We start from the raw sequence: 16046 nt of genomic DNA, 5'->3' as shown, positions 1-16046 counted from the left end.
TACTTAGAGAGTCGGTCGTGTCCAGCCCACATCAGATCGTTAGCTTTGCCACATCTCACCCATTAGTGACAGCTTGTGAGACGCTAGCATGGGCCTCCTCCGGTATCTGTGGCAGAACCTGCGTGACCGTATCCCACAGAGAGTAAGTATAACAGCCCAAAAGGCATGCATTGTTGACTGACCGCAGCACAAGACTGGAGGAAGAAAACATCTTCTCACCAAATTGTTCCAGCCTTTTTGATCCCTGATCTGGAGGTGCGGAAGGGAATGCGCCCTAAGATGAGGATGCCTGGATGACAAGGCTCTCAGGTGTGGGGAGTTGGGACAGGAATTTAGGGACGTTCAGTCTGGGATGATGATGATGGCATGCGATTGTCCTGTTCACCAGAGCCCCTGTGTTGGGTCTGGACCAAGTAACCAAAAGGACATCGGTGAGGGCTTCATTGAATGGAACAAGAGGCTCAGATGTGGAAGACCCTGGCTGAAGCACCTCTGTCAGGAGATTATACCTGACCTGAACAGTAGGTAGCTCAAGGCCAAGGACCTCAGCTACCCTACTGACCACCATGGAATAAGTTGCTCCCTCCGCCGTAGCCACGGTAGGAGGAGACAGCATGCCAGCGTCTGGAGAGGTATCCAGACAACTTGCCTCGCCCAACTCCTGTGCCCAGTCCAAGTTAGGGTCATCCTGGTATTCATAAGGGTTCAGGGACCCCTCCAACCCTTCCCGAATTCAAATCCATAAGAATAAGGGTCAGAATCTAACCTGGGACGAGTAGGCCCCACCGAAGGAGGAGGCGGCGTCAGCCGACACCAGTCCGACTCAGTCGTCTGGGATCAGGTAAACGTCAACGGTGGAAACCACAGACATTGGGAGCATTGACAACTGAACCGGTGCCGGGGAAGGTCTCGATGGTACAGTAGATGTGGTTCCGAGAGCTGATCCGGAGGGGACTTTGGTGGCCAAAGCCACCAGCACGGAACCCAAGGGCCCCCCAACCGAACCCCTTGGGCCCTAAGGCACCGTAGCAGGGTCAGACTGCCCAAAAATGAGGTGCATGGTCTCATAAAATTACTTCAATTAGGCAGGGGTTGCCCCGGCTCCCGGAAATGCGGGGAGGCACAGAGCGGACCCACAAGCAGGCTCCGAATACAGAGGCCTCGAGTGTTGACGCTCCTCCCGGGTCACATCAGCCGAGCAACTGGGTGAAGTCGAAGGATGACGGGATTCCTTGGACTTCTGCTTACCTTGACCCAAATACTTCGAAGAAGATGAGTGCTGGTGGCTCCGCGACCAGTCTTGAGACTTTCCCCTCGAGCGAAACGTATGCAGAGTCTAGCGCCGGGCCACCATAAGCTTGAGGGACCGCTCCCTCAAGACCTTTGGGTTCATGGCCCTGCACTCTGAGCATGACTTTGGGTCGTGCTTGCGCTCCAGGCACCACAAACAGACCCGATGCGGATCAGTCACCGACATGTGGTGACCGTCCTCGCACGGTTTGAAGTCAGTCCTCAGGAACATCTCTCGACGCACCAAAAACTTCATAAAAAGTCGACAAAAGAATCGAAGTCTGTCAAAAATTGACCAAGGGAAGCTCTCTCCAGATCAGCTTGTGGCGCGGAAAGAAAAGAACTGATGTCACTGCGCTGAGGCAGCATCTATGTACTACTCCTGACATCAGCACGGCAACTAAGACACCCGCGGAGTCAACCAATGCCACCTACCGACACGCAAGGGTATTGCTCGAAGAAAAAGTCTCCGGATCCAGTCTGACACCTGGGGGAAAATTTTAAGGTATGGAATCTGCAACTAAAAGACTACCAGATACAAGTATTTAATCCTTTTTTAATACAGATTATCTGCAGAATTGTTTATGGTTATACCAATAACACAAAGGCATACTTTTATTTCATACAATTCTTCACAACAAGTCATCAATATCAAATTGCGTTCAATAAATGACAAAAACAGGACATCAAAAAGCATGGTCTACGACTTGTGTACCTTCTGGAAGAGCATTGCTCATGCTCAGAACTGTCATAAGATTGTTCACATCGCTGTGGATGCTCTGAGCAACTCCAGGGTACTGTACAAAAAAGAATGAAAAATTAGAGAACAGCAGAAGATAAGAGAAGAAGCAGGTGGTATACAAAAAAGTATGACACATGGGATCATGTGATAAGGGATTAAATAAAGAAATGAAAAGTGTGGCATATGAAGAAAGAAATTAGGAAGAGAGGCCTGGGTATTAAAACTTTTAAAGCCTTTACTAAAGGTAATTTCAATTTGCATGTCATGAAGTTAAGTGTTTAAAGATTTTAAAAGCAATGCTTTCTCTCTTTCACCCGACTCAAATTCTTTGTATGCGGCCGTAAGATAATGGCTTACCAATTAATGTGTATTGCTCTTAAATTAAAGGAGTATATATTTTGTTAGAGTCACGAAATAGCAGTTAAATAGTGCAGCACCATCTTCCTGCTTTAAAATAATCTGCTGCCCCCTCAACCTTAGACTAAAGTCGACATAAAACTTTGCCATCTGCAGACATCCAAGGTTTGAAAGAAGATGGAGCCACAAAGTACCAGCCGCTCCTTGAGACTGGGGCGCATCATTTTAAGTAACAGTGTGGGTCAGTATAAAGCACAAAGCTATTATGTATTAAATAGGCTTTGTAGGACCAAACTAATTGGTATAAAATGTCCTTTTTCTTTATTAATATCGGCCGGGAAGGAGCATGCCACGCAAATTCACTTTACGAGAAAAGCAGATGACACTGTGGAAACATAGCACAAGCTCTGCAGCGAGCCGACATCAGGACACAAACAATAGAAGTGTTTTTTTTTTTTTTTTAAAGGAAATCCTGTCTAGTCAGAAAACGTGAGTGAAAGCCTCAAACCAGTGTCCATCAGCCGGTTCGGATGGATGCCACAAATGCTTGCTTGTTTTAAAATTCAGGTAACAGAGCATGCACGAACGCCAGCAGTGATCAATTTATTAATCTCATCCTCCAAAATATCGTCTAACCTAATCAATAAGGTATCGTCCATTAATCTGTAAAATGCTTTAAAAAATTAACCAAAATTATGGTACTATGTTTGGCGGAGGATAGGAACAGAGCTTAAAAAAAAAAAAAAAAAAAAAAAAAAAAAAAAAAAAAAAAAACAGTTTACTGCAACAACACACAACAAATTGGATTTTCTAAAGGCAAATCTAAAAAAAAAATTTTTGCGATTGTTTTTTTTTGCTCCAATCAATAATTTGGATTAACATATGTTTTTGATGTATTTGTATATATTTTTCAATTTTCACAGGGCCAATTCTCTGTGGGTAAAATAGGGATATACTTCAAACTGCCATACAGAAAGATCGAGGCTAGACGCTTTACCATTTCTTTTAAGGAAAAATAAAATTGAAATCTGTATAACTAGGGTGTATCAAACACTAATGTGAGCCACATATTCCATCATTAGACCACTGGCTAATATGTCAAAAAATGCAGTGATGACAGAACGGTCTCAGGCGACTGTGTTTTCCTCAGTGCAACAGCTATGGCAGATGTGGGACCTGTGGATAGTGTGAAACAAGGCTCAAGCTATGCCTCATTGATGATGCTCAACTAGGTTGAACAAGTCAGAGGTTGCATATGTCCTGGTGCAGAGAGGACCTGGCTTTCTCCTATTGGAGGGGAACAAGGCTGACTTACCCACGGCTGATTCCTGTCGGAAGAAGCATAAAGGGCCAAAGCCAATGGACCTAAACATGGCCCTGAGCGATTGCAACAACAGACTTAACAAGCATTCCACGCAACACTGTTTTCTTCAGGAATACCAGACACATACATCTTGAGAACATCAAGGAGCACAATGTGAGCAATGTGGAATGCCTAGATAATGCCCTCATCTGGATAAAGTAAACGTATCTTTGTGTGAATGAACAGACTGATGTTCTAAAGTAGACCGGGCCGGTTCAGAGTCATTACCTCCTAAATGACATAACCTGGGCCCTCTCACTCGTCTTTCAAAACGATTAGAAATCTGAGGATCATTTATGAGTCAGAACTAAACTTCACCCATAAATCAACACATGAGTAAAGCTTCGGCAAAATGACCACTAAATAAAGAGAACAGATACCACGGTTGAATTGACTGTTTATACAGTCAAAAAGGCCTTTAAAAAAAAAGTTCTTCACCAGACCCCATTAGAAGGGCCCAGATAGTGTGCATTAGCTCCCTGTTGAATTAATGATCAAGTTAATAACATTATGCACAATGCATAATCTGCCTAAAGTCCCAACAGTACACGGAGCTAGAACGCCACTATGCTCAATCCAGAAACCTGGTCACCATTCACACACCTCTTCATACACTGCCCGTACACAATGGAAGATCTTTGGCACCCACAGGACTGAAAATAGGAAACAGCCTTCGCCCCAACATCTTAACGGAACCCTATTAGCTGTAGTTCCTGAATAGTGAACCTTGCAAACCTGCTTTCAATTAAGTTCTACATCTACAAGGGAGTGACATCGAATTTAGGTTCTTTCTATGAATCAGAATGGACCAGAATTCTCATGATCTTCAAACAGTTTTTCTGTCTTTTTTTTTGGCAAGTGCTCCGGAGCAGTCATGTGACATGTAAAGTTTTGATAACATTACTAAGTAAACTGACAGCTCAAGAGACCTTTTATTGACAGTCAACAAGCTTTTCTGCTACAGTCCTCAAACATGCACTTTGATAAAAGTGTTTTTACCAACCTGAATCTTCATTGCCACCTCTCTACCATCCTTTAGACGAGCCAGGTGAACCTGCCCAATTGAAGCTGCAGCAAAGGGGCGCTCCTCAAAGAAGTCCAGTTTATCCCTCCAGTTGGGTCCCAGATCATTGTTCAGTGTTTTCTATAGAAGAACACCAAAACAGATTTCAGTAAGAAAAGATGGAACCTTAAACACAATCAATCTCTTAATCAAGTGCACATATGTGCAGCAGTAACAAGGTATTCATTTGAAAGGTCTGAAAGTTTCCTCCCTTAACTGGGGCAATTAATACTGCGTTATAAGGCGGTGTTCTATATTCCGCCATCGACAGCCAGCATTCACTGGGGCCTTCTGGCAGACTACAGTAACATTGCACACACATTAATTGATGCCAAGATTGAAAAAGAATGGACTTTCCACTATTACTTCATCTATCCAGATTGCAATAGTGGAATTACAGCAAGAAGTATTCCAAACTTATAAAGAAATGCAAACAGCTTGTTTTGCCCTTGATCATTACTAAAGTTTGCAGGTAAGTTCTGCATGTTGCACAACTGCAAGCTAAAGGTGATCAGGGTGTACCAATGATCTGAACTTATATCCATCTAGGCATTGGGATGGCGTTTCTTCAAACCAGGTAAGAAGAGTATCACTGACACCTAGACCGCACTGTCACAGAAATGTATGAAGTCTCATAGGATCTCTGCAACAGATGATGTGCTGAAGACATTGTCCAAGACTACATTTACAAAGGTTGAAATCAAACGAAGAGCAGTAGGGATGCAAGACCTCTTCCCCAGTACCTCAATCCCATCTCCCCAGGAGGAAAACTAGCACGTCAGGAAAAATACTGAGATTGAAGTCACCTTTTTCGCTCTAACACTTCACCTCAGGTTTTGTAGACGTGAAGTGCAGGAAGCATTTGGACTTACGATCATCTGCTTGATTGGCATGAAGTCGGCACTCTGACGAACACGTTCAAAAATCTTCTGTAATTGTGGGTTAATAAAGGCATCGTCTAAAAAATAAAAAAGCAAATACATGAAATAAAGACCATTAACTTATCAATAATTTAAGCTATAGGCACAAAGCAGTGATTAAGTAGCCATGAAATAAATGTTGATGCATACACTTGGATCATCATTAATGGTGTGAATGGTCTGCATAAACAGACTTCTAAAGCATTAATGCGCAACATCCACCTCAATTATAAAAAACACAATTGCTGTACCAGCAGTCTGATTTTGGAAGGCATGCAACAGTCTTGATTGATTGAGACATATGGTTATAAACTGGAGTGTTCCGGTACACACTGCGTAATAGTTGGGCGGCTAATTGTGTTGTGATCAGTCTAAATACTCTTTATAAAAAAAAAAATTAAAAACATTATTTAAAAAATTTGTTAAAACAGGAAAAAATAAAATGCATGCCACGTCCATCAAAACTGGTTTGGAACCAATAAATTATTCTAGAGATTCTGACCTCGGCCTCAGATATGTATCCAAGACACTGGTCTCTGAATAAGTCGTCACATGTTACATCTCGCATGGCAGCTAACTGGCCCCAGTTGACCAGGAAGAACCTAGGTTGGGCCTTATTTCTGGTCAAGCGCTCTCTGAGAGCCAGCATGAGAAGTCCCACTTTCCCCAATTGAAGGATGGCCCTGCAAGTACCTGCATGGAGGGCGTCACTGTGGAAATATGAAGACGAGATTAAGGTGGTCCTAATGATTTGATGTAGTCCCTGATCTCAGCTCTGCTAAAAGGCCACATCCAACTTAACGGGTTATAAACAAGCACAAATGCACGCTGTTTGCATCACAATAGTCTACACCAGGGGTTCTGAACCTGCTGACGTCTGTGGACCACCACTGAATCATTACTGGAATCAGGGGACCACCCCCAACCCCCCAGTCATAACTGGAAGTCAGGGACCCCCTGTCCAAGCAATGTCTATGATTTGGGCTCCAGCACAATACACAAAAACAAAAAACACAAGTACGCATTAAACAAATGCTGAAATATTTTGTATAATTCATAATCAAAAATAGAAACTTTCCAAATGTTCAATATTTCTTTCAGATTTGTATATACTTTATTTTAATTGATTAGTTTGATTTAATTTAGTAGAACAGTCAGAGCTGCCCCCACCCCACCCATAAGCAAAAATGTTCTTTGGTCTCAAAAAGTACACATTGGCATTGCAGTCTCTGGCACGGAGGGGAATTACTTTGCGGGTAGATGTGCTCCTTGTGAAGGAGCAGAATGCTGACAATCACAGTTACACTACCCAGTGGCTGACCAGCAGCCCCATGGTGTATGCTGCAGTGGGCAGATAAGCGCTACCAACCAATGGATGAACATGGTTGAAAAGCACTATAAAGTAAATATATTAAATATCATTTTAGTAAAATTAAAACATATTGGCTAACGCCAGATCTGATACACAATGCATAAACACAAATTAACTTTAGCAGACGCTGACACCTACCACCTGACCTGCGCTGTGGATTCATATGTCGGTGTATCCCCGACATCCTCTAATGCATTAAAGAAGAGTGAAGGCTCAGATTTTATCAACACTTGATTCCCATCAGAGTGGGGGCACAGATGGATGTCGCCTAGTTACCTTCCAAGGTGAGGTGGCTATGTTCTGTTGGACTAGTTTCTTTCTACTGGAGAGGCATGAGAGTTACTGAACAAAGCGTGGCACACAAAGCATTCCTTTTCAGAACAAAATGTGCCTTTAAAAAGTTCAGTTCGCAGAACTAAAGCCTGGCACTGCAAAGGTCTAGCAAATTTCTCACAAGCAGGGTAGAAACACAGGACTCGCATGCTTACTTTGAGACACTATAAAGTTCAAAAGACGGTATTTTGGAATATATATATATATATAAAAAAAAAGATCAGATATAGGGCAGAAGGTGGATACATTTTATAAGATGGACCATAATTAAAATGGACACCAAACTGGTTTTAAAAACTCCACCATCTGCCCTAAAAATATGTAAGATTCAAGCCGAAGGGCTTGGAGGGGGCAAGATAAATAGGTAAAACTAACTTCTGCCCAACTTACCAGGCTGTCTGCTTGGTGCAGGTCGGTGGGACCCCACATGTATCCCATCTCGGGCTTCAATGTTAAAAATGTTGTATGTATATTGTAGTTCTATAATACATATAAATAAATGTAAAGTCTGCAAAAGTGTATGAAGTAGATATACAATTAAGTAAACGTAAGCCTGCAGTCCCAGTATAAAAAACGTCACTAATTACCTCATTAGTCTAGATGTGACCTCTCCAGTCACTGGCAATAAGAAAAAGAAGTAGCTACTAAACTTTATTATAGTTGAGTTTTGATGGCTGTGGCAGCAGACATTAGGACAAGGTGAAAGGCAGGCACAGAATATCACCACACCTGCAGTTTACAGCTTACGTACGGCAGAGAAACAGTTTACTCCCACAGTAGAGGTTGTGAACGGTTCATCCACCACACTGGAAAATCTTTGTGCAAGCATCATATGATTTTGTTAAAAAAAAAAAAAAATGTACAAAAAAAAAATACTCCAGTCACACAAGAATAGGTTGCCATGTAATCAGAGTTTGAGTTTTAAAAAAAAAAAAATTATTATTATTGTGTGACGAGCAGTGCACACAGCACAGTCTTCACCCACCTGCAACTGAAAGCAGTCAGTGCCATTAGTGGATACACAAAATTACTACTTCCCAGCGTTCCAGCACTTCTAATAAAAATACATAAGTCGTGTGACTGGGACCATGACCGGAGATAAGCAGCAATAACTGCCCAAACCATGGATCATGTAAAGACCACTTACTTCACATGGAGTAGCAAGACACCGAACTAGTTTGTAGGAAGATTAATGGTGGGACTATATTATAAGGGGGAAAAAATACCCTTTTCTGTACAATAAACGGATATTTCAAGTCACCTCGGATTTCATTAACTTTAAAGAACTCTGTGTTTGTCCTCATGCCTATATATGGTCATGTAACTCATCAGTGCTGTACAATACCCTTATAATGAATGGCAGAGGATACTTTATCCCATGTATAACAGAAAGTTAACCGTTAAATCTGCATCTTTTTTTCCGTAAAGGTGTAATCTTGCCAGATTGAGTGACGAGGGAAACAAGCAAACTTGATTTGCAAAGAGTTCTGAGGGGCTATTTACTTCCAAATATCAAATACAGATGTTCTCCAAGGAAACCATCCAACGTTGTCTCGAAAATCTCAAGTAAAATAGAAACATGAAAAAAATATTGTACTGCATCCATCTAAGATTATATTTGGTGGTCAGTAGAGCTCATCACCCCAGTGGGGCTGGCTCCTACCAAAAGGTAGGGCACGACTGAGAAGCAGCTAAGAATTAGCAGGTTCTAAAACCAATGCACCCATACAGACAACACTAAATCGGTTATATTGTGTTGGAAAGTTTTGTTCCACTAAAACTATAAAATATCAAGAATGTAACTAACATGCAGACCTTATTTTCAAGATCTACAAACATTTCAATCATTCAAAAAAGTAAAGAAAACAGCACATAAAATACAGTTAGCTTAACTCTCCAAAATGTGTTGTTCGGGTGATAACGAGTGTTTCATTGCTTTTAGTGAGCCTGGTTGTACCATTAAATAAAACTTATGGCTGACCATGCATTTTCTTCTGACTACTCCGCTGTCTACAGTACCTCTTCTCCAATATCCTTAAATGTCTATTCTCTTCAATCAACTAAGGAGCCATCATCTTCAATGAATCATCTTCTGGAACCAGTCAAAGCTAGCCATTCAGGGTCTTCATTCCGCAGGTCCCCCCCCCCCCCCCCCAACACACACACACACGTCACACACGTAAACAGTTGTTCACCACAACAGCTTAATCTCCACACAAGTTCTCCTTGCTGGCAACATTCAGTCTACTGCTTGGCTCAGGACTTATGGCACAGTATACGAGGGACTCAACATTACCTATTCCACTTTTAAGGTGTTCAATTGATGTTAGTTCAATATTTATAGAGTGTCCAGTAACCAGTTAGTTTAATTACATCCAAATCATTCCCAGTGCATCCCAGTCAAGGCTCTGCCCCAGGTTGGTTACTCTCCCTGCTGTAAGCCTCTCTGCCAGGTGCCATCATCTCTTGATTACTTGTCTTGTGGCCTCAATGCTGATGGTTCACACACTCTCCCGTTTCATTACCTCAGATTTCTATTGAGGCCGACATCAAGCCCCTCAAGACACTGGATGCCCATCAAATCATCCAAAACCGAAATGGTCTGCACTCCTGCATGACAAACCCACTCTCCATAAACGATGACTTCCCACGAAAATGCTCCTCACTAACCGCCTGAAATTGTATCATGTTTAACTCTCAGATGGGATGAGATTACCGCCAACATAGCCACAGCAGCAAGATCCCAGCTATAGAAGATAAACACTTGCACGGCAAACAGGCCTCCCCTTGGGGACCGACTCGCTTTGCCAATAGATTATACCCATGTTGTACAGCATCCCTGATGTTGTGCAGCATGGCGAAGGAAAAAACACAAAAAAAGCCACAAAAATGTGTGTGTAACTGCAAAATGACACTTCCTTTTTTTAAATTCACAGAGTTCGATTTATGAATAAAAAAAGAATAAATAAGAACTGTGAAAGTAGTTTTTAGTTTTTTAGCACGGTGGGCGGCGGTGGAAGCATGGAGGGCGAGGGTGGGGGAGAAGCATCACGAAGATGCGGGTGGGAAAGCACCATGACGGGCACCGGCAGGGAAAGCAACATGGAGGACACAGGTCGGGGAGGGGGAGGAGGGAAATCAAGCAACCCAGAGGAGAGGGGGAGGACCTGGCAAGAACAACGAGGAGGTGGCAGGGAGAAGCACAAGGGTGAGAAAGCAGCTGGGGTAAGTACGTGAGGGTGAGCGCAACATGGCGATGGGGGGCGGGGAGGGGGGGGGGGTTAAGCACACAGGCGACTGAGATGAACCCTAAGCGTGGCTGGGGCAAAGCAGGAACCTTCACAACCCTGTTTTTAGCCATGTTGGCGCCTAAAACCAAACCCTGCCTCAACTCCTTCGGTGATCGCAGCCGCGGCTAGGAGTCTATCGCTGCAGGACAGAACACGATTTTGTGCCAATAGTGCTATCTGAGTCTTAAAATAAGCTTTGTGCTCACACTAATCCTACTTGGCTTTGTTTAATAAAATGAAACATTAGTAGAAAGATACAGAACGGCCACTGGACTGTTACCAGCTGAGGGTTGCAAAGTCTGAAGCCCGTGTACTCTGCCAGCATCATCAGCACTCCTCCTGTGAAATGTTTTGAAAGGTTTTCAGACTCTGCAAGTCACTGGCGACGCTGATGAGTTAGTAGTGGCGAACTGACAACACGCCCATCAGCCCCCTCCCCTAGTAATTTTCAGCCCTATGTTTGATGAGTAAGATGTGGGCCAATGAAGATAGGACTGGCCACAGTACTCAAAAGTCAGTGTGCTATTTCTCTGGGTCAGAGGATACACAATTATTTACTGTAATCTGAATAACACTTTTAGCTTGGTGCTACTGTAGGGTCAAAGGTCAAATGATGTTGTCATACACTTGAACAATGAAATAGAACACTTCTTTAGGTCACAACTATGTAAGCAGGTGATTCGAAAACGAATGGTAATGCCTGGAGCTTATGGGTGGGGGAGAGGGGAGGCGAGGTCAACAGAATGGATAGAGCAGTGCCTGTGCCATTTGGCTAGGCAAGGCAGAAGCTCGCCAATACCAGGAGTCCAGGAAGGCATTTCAAAGCACTAGTCCAGCCGGGCCCTGGTCTGTGTCAAACTAGTGTGCACTCAGCTGTAGATCAGGTTTTTAAAGAGCCTTTAATTTGGTGTCATGTGGCGGCACAAGCCCCTGCTCTAAACTGGCATCTCATGCAAAGGGCCAGTAAGCAAGATGTTAACTTTCCAAGACTAAGGGACAGATGTAGCAAAGGGTTTTACCCATTTTGTGTCTATGGGAAAATGTGTCCGTACATATGGCCCTAAATGCGTTGTGCTCGAGTTCCCGAGTAAGTGAATGTGTACGTGGGTCCTCTGGTGTGCTCCTTTGGATTCAAAGTACAGTGATACGCTGATGACGCCCAAATCATTGTGTCCATCTCTAACAACCTATCCTCCGTTGCTGAGAATTTCAAACAACGCATGTCCAGCATTTGCAAATGGATGAACGATAATGCCCTGAAAATTAATGCTGCAAGACTGAGGTGTTTATTTTTACCGCCCACAATACGGTTTGTTCCAACATCTGGTAGCCAAGGGAATGTGGACCTCTCCCCACCCATAGTCCATTCAGCTAAGAACCTGGCAGCGTATTTTACAACTCTCAGCTTTGACAATCCTGTCAACCGTATGGCGACTACATGTTTTCCCATCATCAGAATCCTTAGGGAGATTTTTCCTTATATTCCAGAGGACTTGTGTCAGCTGGTCATCATTGCACTTATTACACCACGGTTGGACTACTGAGCTCTATCTTAACGTCCACACCTCTGGTGTTAAACTTCAAGTGGTGCAGAAGGCAGCCGTCTGCCTTATTTTGAACATCCCCAGGCACGCATCGCTGAGGGAGGGCCTGCGGTCCCTCCATTGGCTCCCTATAAACAGGACTGTTTTAAGGTCTTATGTAGGACCTTTCTGGCCAGCAATTCTCTATTCCACTGATATTGTCCTGGCAAGCTTCGCAGGTCCTCTTCTCGTAAACTGGTGCACGTGCCTAGATTTCACAAAGCTAGATGGAAGCACTCTCTGTGGCGGCTGCTAATCTGTGGAACACCATATCGGCCCATATCGCTGTTGTGATGTCTCTCCCGATTTTCAAGAAACAGTTCAAAACATGGCTCGTCAATCTCCATCTTTCTTAGGCACAGTTTCTGCTGTGGTCTGGGTTTTTCTGACTAGTGCTTTGACAACGTCAGGTTTAGTGCGCTTTACAAATTTCAAATACATATAGGTGGTGCGCCCTCTGTTCATGTGCTCACTAGCAGATAGTTGTACAGGACTCTAATGTCCTGGCTTTCACATCTTCCTCTAGGTGTACAGGATGGTATGAACTTACCAAAAAAAAAAACTGCTTAGAAGCGAGGAGAGAAAGTTGCCAGCCTATGGCTCAGGCAGCCAGGAATTCTGTAACCACACCCAGAGTTCATTAGCTTCCTGGTTTTTGTTCCCTCTATGTAGGCGTGCAGTGCTTCAAAGAGTGCTTCAAAGGTTCTCAAATAGCCAGGAGGCTTCATGTTCTAAAAACACCCAAATGTTCATGTATGGAAAACATTTACATTAAAAAATAGGTAGCTAAAGGAATTCAAGTAGCAAAGCAAAGAGGGGCCACAAGTTCTTTCGAGGTGGCACTGTATAGAATTCAACTTTTACTATGTTGCTAAAAATCATCTGTTAGCCCCGCCATCTATTCCACTGAGGTCTACAATAGGCCTGGGAGTAATTTTAACTATGATGGAATACCTGGTGTTATTTCAGTAATTCTGCATTACTCTGACATGAAATTACCAATTCTAATGCCATTACGTTCGCTCGAGTAATTAAAAGTAATGTGTGTGTGTGTGTGGGGGGGGGGGGGGGGGGGGGGGGAGGGTATCTACTGTAATAGCACATTTAGCAAACATGAGAGACTGCTTACGCTTCTGTTTATGTTCTGTTGCATTTACTATCATCTTTTTTCTCACCACAAAATGCATCCATTTGAGAGGTAAACTCCAGGAGTAAATTGGGAAAAAATCCCACCCTAAGTGCGGGAGGCTGCTAATGCCGCCTGTTCATGTTCCGTTACCTTTAGTGCCGTTTCTTAGTGCAAAATGAATCATTGTGCCCCTTTTGGAGTGGGCAGGCCATTTTGTGCTAAGGAAATTGCACTAAATGCAGGATTACTCTTCTTGCGTAATTCTTCCAGAATTTTTAGGTAATTTTGCAAGATTACACTACATCGAATTACACGAGTAATGCCCAAGCCTAATCTATATGTAAAAATGATCCAAGATATACGCATGTTCACACCACGGCCCTTAGTGGCATCAACTGTGACCTTCAAATCACTGGAATTATAAAGCTAAAGGCCCAGGCTGGTCTAGCCTATAGCAGGGTTATCACCGTGCAGCTAAACAGAAATCCCACTGTAGTGAAAATCTGACATCCTATCCCAGCTGCCACGACATACAGGACATGAAGCTGCCAAATATTTTTACGATACATACACATGGCTAGTGTGAATATTCTGAATTTAGTACCAGATACCTGTATTTATGTTGAAACCATGCTGGCTTGAAAACGCTCCTATTTATGTACAGTACCTTTTCGGATGTTATGTATGATTAACGGCGGCTGCCACATATGTTTAAGGGCGGGGTGGGGGACGACAGACAGGTAAACATTTAAAAGAAAAAAGAAAAAAAAAAAAACACTTACTTTGTGCCTCCTGTCTCCAGGCGCCATCTCCTGCTGCATCGCTCCTCTTGTGGCTCCCCAGCAATCCTGGCACTGCTTACATGCTAAGCATAGCATGTAAGCAGCGTCGGGATTGCTCTGACAATCATAGGGCCTGTGCTGTTTCTCCAGTTTTCTGTGTATGCAGCCGGGTTGGAGGAACCTAAGTGTGCATGTGCGTTTGGCTGCCCTCAGAGAGCCGGCCAAACACACATGCACACTTAGTGGACAACCTCTCCCTCCACCCCCCACCTTTTACCACCCAGCCCTGCCCCACCCTGAACTCACTGCTGGCTGAGCAAGCAGATGAAAAATAAAACTATAGCAACTGCGGAGGAGCCGCCCCTGGGTATTTTAACTTCTTAATCCTTTCTTTAATCACAAATGCTCTATCTTTATTAACTTGGCAGCAAGCCTTATTGACACACCCGAGTGTAGGTATTCAGCTTTGTGTGCAGCTTATCAATTTAAAAAAGGAAAGAAAAAAAAGTGAGCTGAAGAGCTTCTGCATGATCTGGTTATTGTAATAAGGGTACCTCTCAACAGTGCATGAAAGGTAAAAGTAACTCAGTGAGTTAAACACTTGCTATTCACAGGTTTCTTCTCCGTTCTTTTTTCAGAGTGACCCTCTTCTTACCATCCATCCTCTGCATCTCTTCCATTTCTGAGAATAGTCCCCTCTTAGTCTCATGCATCTCTGCTTTAATCCCTCTTACTGTATAATTCTGCAATTGGCGGATTCCTCATTTCAATTTCATTTGTCACAACCTCTCCTTTTAAAAACCCTGCGCCTGTATCCTAACATTACCTAAATTCTGGCAGCCTATCTAGTTCACCAGCCAGTCACCTGAAGCCACATAGGCCCCACTAATCGAACCTGATATGAACAATCTAACACAAAGTTACTGGTGTAATGTATGCAGTTTTCTGAGAGCACAAGAGTCATGAGGTTAACCACTGGATTACCCACTATGTTCCAGAGCAGTGTGCAACTCGCCGTGAAGGACTTCAACTCCTCATCAGGGGTCGTAAGCGCTATATAAATACTATCACAATCTGTATGCAACTTATAGATCATGGATTGTAAAGTCAACAGGGACGGCTCGGCGTTTCATACTTTGGAAGTCAACTGAGCAGCATAAAGTGGGAGATATTAACAATGGCCATTTACAGAGCTATGAAGAGATACTGTAAAAACAAGTAATATATTAAAAAAATAGGACTGGCTTTAATGTGCCCACGCATGCAAACTGCATTTGTGCATGAAAGTTTGCACGAGTTAATCCATTAAACAGATTCACTGCTTTTCCACTTGCCACTTTCAATACGGTGACGAGCACAGTCAATGCTGCTAACTGCCAGGGGAGCTTTTGTGCACGGCTGTGTCTCGCGCCCCAAGCACTAGTGTAATGGAGAGTTGGAGAAGCACTTCGCAGCTGTGAAAATGTGTGTAAAAGTGGGGAAGAGCATCTTGCACGCGCACACCCTCTTCCAGGGTTGGCCGTGGTAGGTGGAGCAGCGGTGAGCGCAGATCGTATGCCATCCGGCCAGGGGGGATGGGGGCGTCCAGCAGTACACCAGCAATAAATTCGGAGAAAGCAGCCTGCCCTTCTCTCTTTAAACCGGTGATAGGGACCTATCTCTGCGCGGCCTGGTGCTGTGAGCAATCTACAGTTCTATGGATAAATGGAAGCCCACCGAAGAACTGAGTTTTCATTACCCATTCTAAGATGGCTGCCAATAATCATTATAGCTGTACACTGCTTGCATCACCGAGATGCATGGGGATAGGTAGACCACAACA

The 16046-nt window shown here is 43.6% G+C and overlaps 1 protein-coding gene across 1 annotated transcript in view; it reads right to left on the bottom strand.

Moving 5' to 3' along the window:
• Window positions 1-1976: 1976 nt before the first annotated feature.
• The window catches only part of LOC138297005 (atypical kinase COQ8A, mitochondrial-like), a 229689-nt gene continuing 215619 nt past the window's right edge, over window positions 1977-16046 (bottom strand). The window contains exons 7-9 of the mRNA XM_069236522.1: window positions 5688-5773; window positions 4756-4896; window positions 1977-2087 (exon numbers count right to left, since the gene is read on the bottom strand). Coding sequence (XP_069092623.1) covers window positions 1977-2087; window positions 4756-4896; window positions 5688-5773 — 338 coding nt within the window. The remainder of the gene's footprint in view (window positions 2088-4755; window positions 4897-5687; window positions 5774-16046) is intronic.

The sequence above is a fragment of the Pleurodeles waltl genome, chromosome 5 (genome assembly GCF_031143425.1).
Source record: "Pleurodeles waltl isolate 20211129_DDA chromosome 5, aPleWal1.hap1.20221129, whole genome shotgun sequence".
NCBI classification, from domain to species: Eukaryota; Metazoa; Chordata; class Amphibia; order Caudata; family Salamandridae; genus Pleurodeles; species Pleurodeles waltl.
This window is presented reverse-complemented; position numbering and strand designations above follow the sequence as displayed.